The following is a 12,517-nucleotide window of genomic DNA, read 5'->3' as shown; positions in this document are numbered from 1 at the left end:
TGTCTGGATTGGGGAGCATGCTTTATGAGAATAGGTTGATTGAACTCAGCCTTTTCTCCTTGGAGCGACAGAGGATGAGAGGTGACCTGATAGAGGTGTACAAGATGATGAGAGGCATTGATCATGTGGATAGTCAGAGGCTTTTTCCCAGGGATGAAATGGCTAGTACAAGAGGGCACAGTTTTAAGGTGCTTGGAAGTAGGTACAGAGGAGATGTCAGGGGTAAGTTTTTTACTCAGAGAGTGGTGAGTGCGTGAAATAGACTGCCGGTGACAGTGGTGAAGGCAGATACAATAGGGTCATTTAAGAGACTCCTGGATAGGTACATGGAGCTCAGAAAAATAGAGGGTAATGGGTAACCCTGGGTAATTTCCAAGGTAAGGTTATGTTCGGCACAGCTTTGTAGGCCGAATGGCCTGTATTGTGCTGTAGGTTTTCTATATTTCTATGATTCATCATGGTGGCTTTCCTCACTGGAATATCATACTGTGCATCAAACTGAGTGTAAAAAACATTCAGCTTATAAAGAAGAGCGGCAAGTTGGTGGTGTACGCAGATGCAGCAGCCACTCCGGGTTCAATCAAAGGTGTACTTATTCATCCTTTATGTCTCTTTCACAATCACAGGTTGCTACTGGATACTAAGGACAGCAGAACTATCTCTTCGGTGAGCTGCTCAATAGAGATGGAGCTGAACTTGTAATGTACCAACGTTGTGTTGTCACTTGGATTTGTTGTGTACTATTGTACCGAGATGGCGTGCGGTCCAAAAAAAGGTGGAAGTGATTGTCTTGGACATTTTTATTGTGATTGCAAGACCCTGTTAGTCATTGGTAACGTAGAATACTGCAAGTCTGGTTTACTGGTTCACCTGTGAGACTGATGATGGTGAGGCTGCATTGTCTTATGTAGACAAGGCACTCAATTCTTTGCCACAGGCAGCTGTGGAGGCCAAATCTGTATGTATATTTAAGACAGAGGTGGATAGATCCTTGATTGGTCAGGGCATGAAGAAATACAGGGAGAAGGCAGGAGACTGGGGCTGGGAGGAATATTGGATCAGCCATGATGACATGGTGGAGTAGACACGATGGGTCAAATGGCTAATTCTGCTCCTATATCTTAAGCTTTAAAGTTCCCTGTTGCAGTAGCCAGCGAAGGAGATGCCAGATCTGGTTGTATGCCACTGGATTTTGTACTGGGCTGGGGGCTGGCCATTTCTGTCAGTGCTGCCCTCCAGTGCTCATTCAATGTTGCACTCCTATGCTTGTTCGATGGAAGAACAAGCTGGACCAGGACAGCTTGGCGACTTGCACTATATATATTTTTTTCTCTTTGTGACTGTATATTTTACTGAAATCAAAAGCCTATGTACTATTTGTCCTATGTGCAATGTTCTGTGTGCTAGTGGTAATATGTTTTGCCCCTTGCCCCTGGAGGAATGCTCTTTCATATGGCTACACTCATGTATGTTTGAATGATAATTAAACTTGCAATTTGAGATTACTGTGTCACTATCATTGATGTGCAGGGTGAAATTGTAGTCTGTTATGGTGTGAATACCCTGCCATGTGCTGCTCATGTACCTCAATACATGTGACAATAGTAAACTAATTACTACAGACAGCTGTCAACTATTCTGACAAAGCTGGCATATCACCCAGAACGTGGCAACAGGCTTTCTAACATTCTTTCTTGACTCACTGCAGAAATCATGGTGCACAAAGTGTGTCAACAACAGTGAACAAGTGAGGACAAGGCCATGTACCTGGAGGAATAATTGCTGCTTATAATTTGTATAATCCATGGAAAATAGGTGACCAAATATCATTAGCTTTGATGTTATTTTCATGCCTTCTCATGTCACAATATTCTATCATTCCACTAACTCGTCAGGTTTACAAATCAGAGACAGTGTAAGCACTCACTTCCTACTGATCCTGAAAATGATCCTACCCTTGTACCTCTCTTTTTATATAGTCACAGAGCACTACAGCACAAAGAAGGCCTATCAGATCATCTAGTTCCTGCTGGCCTAGTTTTCTGCCTAGTTCCATTTACCTACACCAGACCATAGTCCTCCATACTTCTCTCATCAATGTACCCAAATGTCAGAACTGAACGAGTATCTACCTCTCCACTGGCAGCTCATTCCATGTTCACACCACCCTCTGAGTGAAGTAGTACCCCCTCAGGTTCCCCTTAAATATTTCACCTTTCATCCTTAACCAATGACCCCTAATTCAAATCTCACCAGATCTTGGTAGAAATATCCTGCTTGCATTAATTCTGTCTATACCCCTCATTATTTTGTATACCTCTAAATGATCTCCCATCGTCCTTCTGCACTCCAGGAAATAACGTCTTAACATATTCAACCTGTTGCTGTAACTTAGGTGCTCAAGTTCTGGCAACATCCATATAAATTTTCTCTGTACTCTTCCAAGCTTATTAGTATCTTTCCTGTAGGTGACCAAAACTACACACAATACTCCAAATTTGGCCTCACTAATGTCTTACACAACTTCAACGTAACATCTCAACTCCTGTCTGCAGAAGCTCCCTTTATGATCCTATCTTCTTGTGGTGCCACTTTAAAGAAACTATGGATCAGTGTTCCCAGGTACTTATGTTCTACCACACAGATCAGTGCCATACCATTCATTGTGTAAGACTTACCCTGGTTTGTCCCCTGAAAGTACAACAGCTCTTCAACTTTGCTATAGGGTGGCTCTTAAGTAAGAAAATACTGATGAAGAGGCGCTTGCAGTCACCAGCCCAGATACTGCCACTTCAAGCCTATTTCTCAGATGGAGGATGTGTATGGGGTGAGACGGTAGACACAGAAGACTTGCAGCTAGGGTTGAGGAAAAGAGTAGTTCATTTCCTAATTCCCCATCATGCAAGTTTGAACTTGAATTCTGCTCCAGAGAATTCAGATGGTGTTATCAATGAGTGATATACAAATGAAAGTCGATGGGTATGCACAATGTGCTTCAGACATTGCCAGACATCTTCAAAAGTTTGTACAAAACGTGTTGGTTATGGGGAGGTCAGTCCCAAGCTAGGGTGTGGCTCTGTGAACCAAAGAACTCATCATTTTCAACATCTCCATGACTATGAGCTCTAGTTCAACATCTGTGGATACAATGTTCATGCATTTTCTGATGGTTTTGTTTGTGGCACAGACTGAAACTCCATGTCTAGATGCTACAGTGGAAGCTTGGTCTTTTGTCATGCAAGGTTAGATTCCTGTTATCCCTTAGTCTATGAATTTTTCCAGCTATACATTCAGCAGCAGAGATCAGGTCGCTGCACCTCCCATTTTCTACTTGTGTGGATATCGTAGCCATTTTATAACATCTTTTGCACAACTTACACATAAACTCTATTCTGCATATCCTACCAACCACTCCTGAGTGAACATGCATAAAATATTCTTTAGTGCACCTGACTTTGCCTAGTGTGAGTTGCATAATTAATGTCCACATTTACTGACTGAAACTGACTAGTAATGGTGCAGCCCATTGTCTATGTTCATAGTTCATAGAAAAAAAAGGCAAAACAAAACAGAGCAGTCTCAATGGGACACATAGCCTAATTTTGCTCCTATATCTTATGGTCTAAATTGTGAAGCATGTCAATTAAGAGACAGAGATCAGAATTTCCGATGGTGACGAGAAGGCGTACAGGAGAGTTAGACCAGCTGCTTCAGAAACAACCTTGCACTCAACATCAGTAAGGCCAAAGAATTGATTATGTTGTTCAGAAAGGTCAAGACACATACCAGTGCTCACCGAGGGATCAGAAATGGAAGGGGTGAGCAATTTCAAGTTCCTGCGTGTCAACATCTTTGAGAGTCTATCCGGGGCCCAACATAATGATGCAGTTACAAAGAAGGCACAACAGTAGCTATTTTTTATTGGAAGTTTGAGGAGATTTGGTATGTCACCAAAGACACTTGCAATTTCTACAGATGTAGTATGGAGAGCATTCTAACTGGTTGCATTACATTCTAGTATGGTGGGGAGGGCACTGCACAGGATCAAAATAAGCTGCGGTAAGTTGTAAACTCAGTCAGCTCCATCATAAGTACTAGTCTCCCCAGCATCCAGGACATCTTCAAGGAGCAATGACTCCAAAAGGTGGCCTCCATCACTAAGGACCCCAATCACCCAGAACATGCCCTCTTCTCATTGTTACCATAAGACCATAAGGTATAGGAGCAGAAGTAGGCCATTCAGCCCACCGAGTCTGCTCTGCTATTCAGTCATGGACTGATCCAATTCTTCCAGTCACCCCCACTCCCCTGCCTTCTCCCCATACCCTTTGATGCCTTGGCTAATCAAGAACCTATCTATCTCTGCTTTAAATGCACCTTGGCCTCCGCAGCTGCTCGTGGCAACAAATTCCACAGATTTAACCACCCTCTGACTAAAGTAATTTCTCTGCACCTCAGTTCTATAAGGACATCCTTTAACCCTGAAGTCGTGCCCTCTTGTCCTAGAAACCCCTACCATGGGAAATAACTTTGCCATATCTAATCAGTTCAGGCCTTTTAATATTTGGAATGTTTCTATGAGATTCCCCCCTCATTCTCCTGAACTCCAGCGGATACAGCCCAAGAGCTGCCAGACGGTCCTCATATGGTAACTCTTTCATTGCAGGAATCATTCTCGTTAATGTTCTCTGAACCCTCTCCAATGTCAGTATATCCTTTCTAAATTAAGGATCCCAAAACAGCATACAATACTGCAAGTGTGGTCTCATGAGTGCATTATAGAACCTCAACATCATATCCCAGCTCTTATATTCTATACCTCTAGAAATGAATGCCAACATTGCATTCGCCTTCTTTACCACCAACTCAACTTGGAGATTAACTTTTGGGGTATCCTGCACAAGGACTCCCAAATCCCTTTGCATCTTTGCATTCTGAATACTCTCCCCATCTAAATAATAGCCTGCCAGTTTATTTCTTCCACCAAAGTGCATGACCATATACTTTCCAACATTGTATTTCATTTGCCACTTCTTTGCCCATTCCCCTAAACTATCTAAGTCTCTCTGCAGGCTCTCTGTTTCCTCAACACCACCCACTCCTCCACCTACCTTTGTATCATTGGCAAATTTAGCCACAAATCCATTAATCCCATAGGCCAAATCATTGACATACATCATAAAAAGCAGTGGTCCCAACACTGACCTCTGTGAAACTCCACTGGTAACTGGCAGCCAGCCAAAATACAATCTGTTTATTCCCACTCTCTGTTTTCTGCCGATCAGCCAATACTCGACCCACGAGAGTAACTTCCCTGTAATTCCATGGACCCTTATCTTGCTAAGCAGCCTCATGTGTAGCACCTTGTCAAAGGCCTTCTGAAAATCCAAATACACCATGGCTACTGCATCTCCTTTGTCTACCCTGCTGTAATTTCCTCAAAGAATTGCGGTAGATTTGTTAGGTAGGATTTTCCTTTCAGGAAACCATGCTGGTTTTGGCCTATCTCGTCATGTGCCTCCAGGTACTCCTTAATCTCATCCCTAACAATTGATGCCAACAACCTCCCAACCACTGATGCCAGGTTAACAGGTCTATAGTTTCCTTCCTGCTGCCTCCCACCCTTCTTAAATAGCGGAGTAATATTTGCAATTTTCCAGTCATCAGGTACAATGCAGAACCTATCGTTTCTTGAAAGATCATTGTTAATGCCTCTGCAATCTCTCCAGCTACTTCCTTCAGAACATGAGGGTCCATTCCATCAGGTCCAGGAGCTTTATCCACCCTCAGACCATTAGGCTTCCTGAGCACCTTCTCAGTCGTAATTTTCCTGCACATACTTCACTTCCCTGACACATTTGAATGTCTGGTATACTGCAGGTGTCTTCCACTGTGAAGACGAATGCAAAATACGCATTCAGTTCCTCTGCCATCTCTGCGTCTCTCATTACAATATCCCCAGCATCATTTTCTATTGGTCCTATATCTACCATCAACTCTCTCTTATCCTTTATATTCTTAAACAAGCTTTTAGTATCTTCTTTAATATTCGTTGCCTGCTTCCTTCATCTTTTCCTTCCTAATGACCTTCTTAGTTTCCTTCTGCAAGTTTTTAAAAGCTTCCCAATCCTCTATTTTTCCACTAGCTTTGGCTTCCTTGTATGTCCTCTCTTTTGCTTTTATTTTGGCTCTGACTTCTCTTGTCAGCCATGGTAGTGTCCTTCTTCCATCCAAAAATTTCTTCTTACTTGTAATATATCTGTCTTGCACTTTTCTCATTTTTCGCAGAAACTGCAACCATTACTGCTCTGCTGTCTTTCCTGCCAGTGTCCCTTTCCATTCATCTTTGGCCTGTTCCCCTCTCATGCCACTATTTCCTTTATTCCAGTGAAATACCAATACAATGGAATTTAGTTTCTCCTTCTCAAAATCTAAAGTGAACTCAATTGTATTGTGATCACTGTTCCCTAAGGGTTCCTTAAGCTTAAACTCTCTTATCACCTCCGGATCATTGCACAGCACCGAATCTGGCACAGCCAATCCCCTACTGGGCTCAACAACAAGCTGTTCTAAAAAGCTATCCCTTAGACATTCTACAAATTTTCTCTCTGGAGGTCCAGTACAGGCCTGGTTTTCCCAATCCACTTTCATGTTAAAATCCCCAATGGTTATCATGACATTGCCCTTCTGACATGCCTTTTCTTTCTCCTGCTGTAATTTGTAATCCACATCCCGGCTGCAGTTTGGAGGCCTGTATACAACTGCCTTTAGGGTCCTTTTACCTTGCTATTTCTTAACTCAACCCATAGAGACTCTACACGTTCTGATCCTATGTTATCCCTTTCTAATGATTTAATATTATTTCTTATACACAGGGCCACACTACCCCTTCTGTCTACTAACCTACTTTTCCAATACACCGTATATCCTTGGATGTTCAGCTCCCAATGGCAGCCATCCTTTCACCAAGTTTCAGAGATGGCCACAACGTCATATTTGCCAATCTGTAGCTGAACTTCAAGATCGTTTATTTTATTTCTTATGCTGCGTGCATTCAAATATAACACTTTCAGTCCAGTAGTTGTTGCTTTTTGTTGTACATCATCCCACTGGCTCATATCCTGCCTGTCCTTCCTATCTCTGTTGCACACTTTTTTTGATTTATTTCTATTTCCCTCTTCCTCAGCCCTATCACTCCAGTTCCCATCCCCCTGCCAAATTAGTTTAAACCCTCCCTAACAGCTCCTTTCAACCTGCATGCTAGGATATTCGACGCCTTTGGGTTCAGATGTACTATGTCCTTTTTGTACAGCTTGTACCTCCCCCAGGAGGTCCCAATGATCCAGGAACCCGAAGCCCTGCCCCTTACACTACTCTCTCAGCCACGCATTAACATGCTTGATCATGCTACTCTTGCACTCATTAGCACGTGGCACAGGCAGCAATCCTGAGACTACTACCCTGGAGGTCCTGATTTTCAGCTTCCTACCCAACTCCCTGAATTCTCTCTTAGGACCTTCTCCATTTTTCTGCCTATGTCATTGCTACCAACATGTACCAGGACTTCTGGCTGTTCACCCTCTCCCTTCAGAATACTTTGCACCCGATCCGAGACATCCTGTACCTTGGCACCTGGGAGGCAACACACCATGCCAGTACCTCTATCAGGCTGACAGAGCCTCCTGTCTGTTCCTCTCACTATGGAGTCCCCTATGAACACTGCATTCCTCATCTTCTTCTCTCCCTTCTGCACCACAGAACCAGGCTCAGTGACAGAGACCCGATTACCATGGTTGCCCTCTGTCAGGTCACCCCCCCCCCCACCCCCCGAACAGCAACCAAAACGGGATAACGGTTACCGAGGGAGAGCAGGTACAGGAGACTGAAGATACACACTCAGTGATTCAGGAACAGCTTCTTCCCCTCTGCCATCTGATTCTGAATGAACATTGAACCCATGAACACTACCTCACTACTTCAGTTTCATCTTTTTGCATTACTTATTTAACTTTTTAAATATATATCTACTTATTACCGTAATTTACAATTTTATTATGTATTGCAAAGTACTGCTACCGCATAACCACAAATTTCATGGCATATGCTGGTGATACTAAACTTGATTCTGATTCGGAGTTTACTAATTTATCCATATCTTGCTCTCTGCATCAGTAAACATCAGCATTGCAGAGACTCACAAACTTATATCATTTCTGTACAATTCAATACACAAATACACCTGCAATCTTTACCAAAAATGTTAAATGATACAAGTAAAAATGCTTGGAATGATAACTGGCCTCATGAAACATCTCTGTAAGTCTGATTGGTTAACTGGCCTAGCAAATTTTATACTACTGAAGTTCAATCTATGCAAGGCCCAAATTATAATCTAATTAGATTGTTTTTTCCAAATTACCCATACACTTCCACATGAACATGTTTGAGAAAATGTTTTGTAGGAATAATGAGGAAGGATTAAAATAAGCATTTACTGAAAAATCAATGCCGATTTTTTGAATAAATTTAATTACTTGGTTCACTGAACTTTCAGGGGTAACATCTCTTGGATGGAATGTTAAACTGAAGCACTGTCCAACTTTTAGAGATGTACGAAGATTACCATAGATACTTCTTTGAAAATAGTCGGGACTTCTTCCAAAGTCCTTGCCAACATTACTTCAAATAATGCCACCTAATTAGATTAATCTGCCATTCATGGTTGGCTTTTAATTTGGGTCTTCATGTGAACAAATTATCTGTCTTGTTTGTCTACTAAACACTGACTGTGAAACAGTGGATATTTTGATATTCTATGGATTTGAAAGCTGGTGCATGAATGTACAATACCTTCTGTTTGTTCTTTACACATTGATAAAAATGTGGTGTCAGCAATTTAAATTAAAGTTTGATATTTATTTGAACCCCATATTTTCATAGATTCCAGAATCTGTTTCATAAGTACATAATTACACCACACCAACTACACCGAAGAACATACCATGAATAGCTGCAACAACAGCACCAACAGAGACAGCATGCATTTGATCTATGACTGCCAGCAGATTGCGTTGTGGTGAGGTTCTCATTCTGCGACATCTGATGTTTCTTCTCGCTCTTCTCAGGACTTGTACACTAAAATAAGAAATATACTGTTTGCAATTGCTGTATCATTAATAAATAAGTTATAAAACTTCTTTTTCAGCAGTGAAAAAGCAGAAGCTCTGGTATTGAATACAACAGTTAATTTCCTAATATGGCACATTTTCAAGCACTTTTGTAGCAAAGAACACGTCAGACAACCTATTTCCTATTATGTATTACGTTCAATTTCCTGTGGCATCACATGACATCTTCTTCACTCAGTACATTTATTCAACTCATTTTTTCTGTATGTTGAACTTTGCAGCAAATTTTGACAATAATAACCAGATTCCACAGGTGACTTTTCACACAACTGAAACCAATACAAAAATATCAATTGTTAAAGTATGAGATAGTCTGCTTTACCCTGCTTAAAATAAGGCAGAAGACAGGCAAAAAAAAAGCTTTTGTGTCTTATTGAAATTTGATATTCATAAGATCACAAATGGGCCCAGTTTGAAATTGATCTGCTGATATTTCCTCTAAGGCTTATTAAAACATAAATGATTGAATTTCCTTGGAAACCTTAGAAATCTTCCAGACTTGCCTGTGATATGGGGGTTAAAGTACAATATTTGTTGATAGAAATGTCTATGAACATATGTGAACTGCTATTTAAATGGGATTTAGGCTTTCCATATCCATTTTAATTCCTTTGGTTAATAACTGAGTCAAATGAATATCACCTCAAAGCAAGATTTGTATTTAATCCCTGGGACCTGACTGGGTGTTCCCTCGGACCTTGAAGGAGACTAGTGTTGAAATTGCAGGGGCCCTGGCAGAAATATTTAAAATGTCGTTGTCTACAGGTGAGGTGCCGGAGGATTCGAGAGTGGCTCATGTTGTTCCGTTATTTAAAAAAGGATCGAAAAGTAATCCGGGAAATTATAGGCCAGTAAATTTAACATCGGTAGTAGGTAAGTTATTGGAGGGAGTACTAAGAGACAGAATCTACAAGCATTTGGATAGACAGGGACTTATTAGGGAGAGTCAACATGGCTTTGTGCATGGTAGGTCATGTTTGACCAATCTATTGGAGTTTTTCGAGGAGGTTACCAGGAAAGTGGATGAAGGGAAGGCAGTGGATATTGTCTACATGGACTTCAGTAAGGCCTTTGACAAGGTCCCGCATGGGAGGTTAGTTAGGAAAATTTGGTCGCTAGGTATACATGGAGAGGTGGTAAATTGGATTAGACATTGGCTCAATGGAAGAAGCCAAAGGGTGGTAGTAGAGAATTGCTTCTCCGAGTGGAGGCCTGTGACTAGTGGTGTGCCACAGGAATCAGTGTTGGGTCCATTGTTATTTGTCATCTATATCAATGATCTGGATGATAATGTGGTAAATTGGATCAGCAAATTTGCTGATGATGCAAAGATTGGAGGTTTAGTAGACAGTGAGGAAGGTTTTCAGAGCCTGCAGAGGGACTTGGACCAGCTGGAAAAATGGGCTGAAAAATGGCAGATGGAGATTAATACAGACAAGTGTGAGGTATTGCACGTTGGTAGGACAAACCAAGGTAGAACATACAGGGTTAATGGTAAGGCACTGAGGAGTGCAGTGGAACAGAGGGATCTGGGAATACAGATACAAAATTCCCTAAAAGTGTCATCACAGGTAGATAGGGTCGTAAAGCGAGCTTTTGGTACATTAGCCTTTATTAACCAAAGTATTGAGTATAAGAGCTGCAATGTTATGATGAGGTTGTATAAGGCATTGGTGAGGCCGAATCTGGAGTATTGTGTTCAGTTTTGGTCACCAAATTACAGGAAGGATATAAATAAGGTTGAAAGAGTGCAGAGAAGGTTTACAAGGATGTTGTCGGGACTTGAGAAACTCAATTACAGAGAAAGGTTGAATAGGTTAGGACTTTATTCCCTGGAGCATAGAAAAATGAGGGGAGATTTGATAGAGGTATATAAAATTATGATGGGTATAGATAGAGTGAATGCAAGCAGGCTTTTTCCACTGAGGCAAGGGGAGAACAAAAACAGAGGACGTGGGTTAAGGGCGAGGGGGGAAAAGTTTAAAGGGAACATTAGTGGGGGCTTCTTCACACACAGAGTGGTGAGTATGGAATGAGCTGCCAGGCGAGGTGGTAAATGCGGGTTCTTTTTTAACATTTAAGAATAAATTGGACAGATACATGGATGGGAGGTGTATGGAGGGATATGGTCCATGTGCAGGTCAGTGGGACTAGGCAGAAAATAGTTCGGCACAGCCAGGAAGGGCCAAAAGGCCTGTTTCTGTGCTGTAGTTCTTATGATTCTATGGTTCTACGGTTATATAGTGATTTTCACAATCACAGAAGCTCCTAAATACTTCTAAGCCATTAAAATATTTTTGAACCCTGCTATAAGTTAGAAATGCAAGGCAATGAATAGCTCTCATGGTGGCAAAGCCAATATGATCATGACCAGGTAAATATAATGATGTCAAAAGAAGAATAATTATTATCCATAATATCAAGAGTAACTTTCTTATCTTCTTTGAAATGGTCAATGTTGCTCATATCCCCTTGAGTGGGCCTAAATGATGACAACACTTATCAGTAATTTCTCTCTGAATACAGCACTACGATAGTCACTTAACTTTCGATAAAAATTCCATTGTAATCATAACATTCAATTACTTTGATTTATATTTGATGCAATTTTCCTTTGCAAAATCCCATTCCAGGTTGTAAACTAAGTTGTCATTTGCATTAAGGATATAATGACATATGATACTTAAAAATCAAAACACTCAGACTTTTTAAGCTAATCAGTAAACATTTCTGTTTTCATCTCTACTTTAACAGTAATGACTATCCTTAACTTTATCAGTTTATAATTCTTTTCTTCATTTTCTCAGTGTTGACAACGAAGAGGTTATCAACATATTTTTTCCAATTATGCAACTTTTTCCCTATTATCTGCAGATCAAAAGACAAATAATGAAATAAATATTAAGAGTATGATAGAGGATATTTTTCATTTGGAAAACATAAATGAGGAGAGCTGATAATAACACAAAAATTTAAAAACAGATTTTGTTAGTATTAGATAAGCCTGTGATTCAAGAAACAGTTCTCCAGATGATTTCACGATCATGACAAACTTTAGAATGATCTCAAGTGCTGCAGAGTTCTTAGTATGAGAGGGCTACAGATAAAGGATATTAAACACAGAAAATAGCAGACTTAAACAATTCAAATTATAATGTAACCAAATTATATTTTCAGAGGTACATTCTAATAATAGTATTCAATATTATAGCAGAGAAGTGTACAAACCACAAAACATCAAAAATATTGAAGGTCCCTATAGAAGTAACCAAGATTACTCACTATTGGTGCCTTCAGAATTTATATTTCAACAATATACTTCATTTACT

At 40.6% G+C, this 12,517-nt stretch overlaps 1 protein-coding gene across 3 annotated transcripts in view; it reads right to left on the bottom strand.

Annotated features, from left to right (window-relative positions):
* The window catches only part of LOC140186831 (regulator of G-protein signaling 20-like), a 140,225-nt gene that overhangs the window by 59,260 nt on the left and 68,448 nt on the right, over positions 1 to 12,517 (bottom strand). For all 3 annotated transcript variants that reach the window (XM_072241463.1, XM_072241452.1, XM_072241472.1), the window contains exon 2: positions 9,002 to 9,135. In XM_072241463.1, coding sequence (XP_072097564.1) covers positions 9,002 to 9,135 — 134 coding nt within the window. The remainder of the gene's footprint in view (positions 1 to 9,001; positions 9,136 to 12,517) is intronic.

The sequence above is a fragment of the Mobula birostris genome, chromosome 2 (assembly GCF_030028105.1).
Source record: "Mobula birostris isolate sMobBir1 chromosome 2, sMobBir1.hap1, whole genome shotgun sequence".
NCBI classification, from domain to species: Eukaryota; Metazoa; Chordata; class Chondrichthyes; order Myliobatiformes; family Myliobatidae; genus Mobula; species Mobula birostris.
This window is presented reverse-complemented; position numbering and strand designations above follow the sequence as displayed.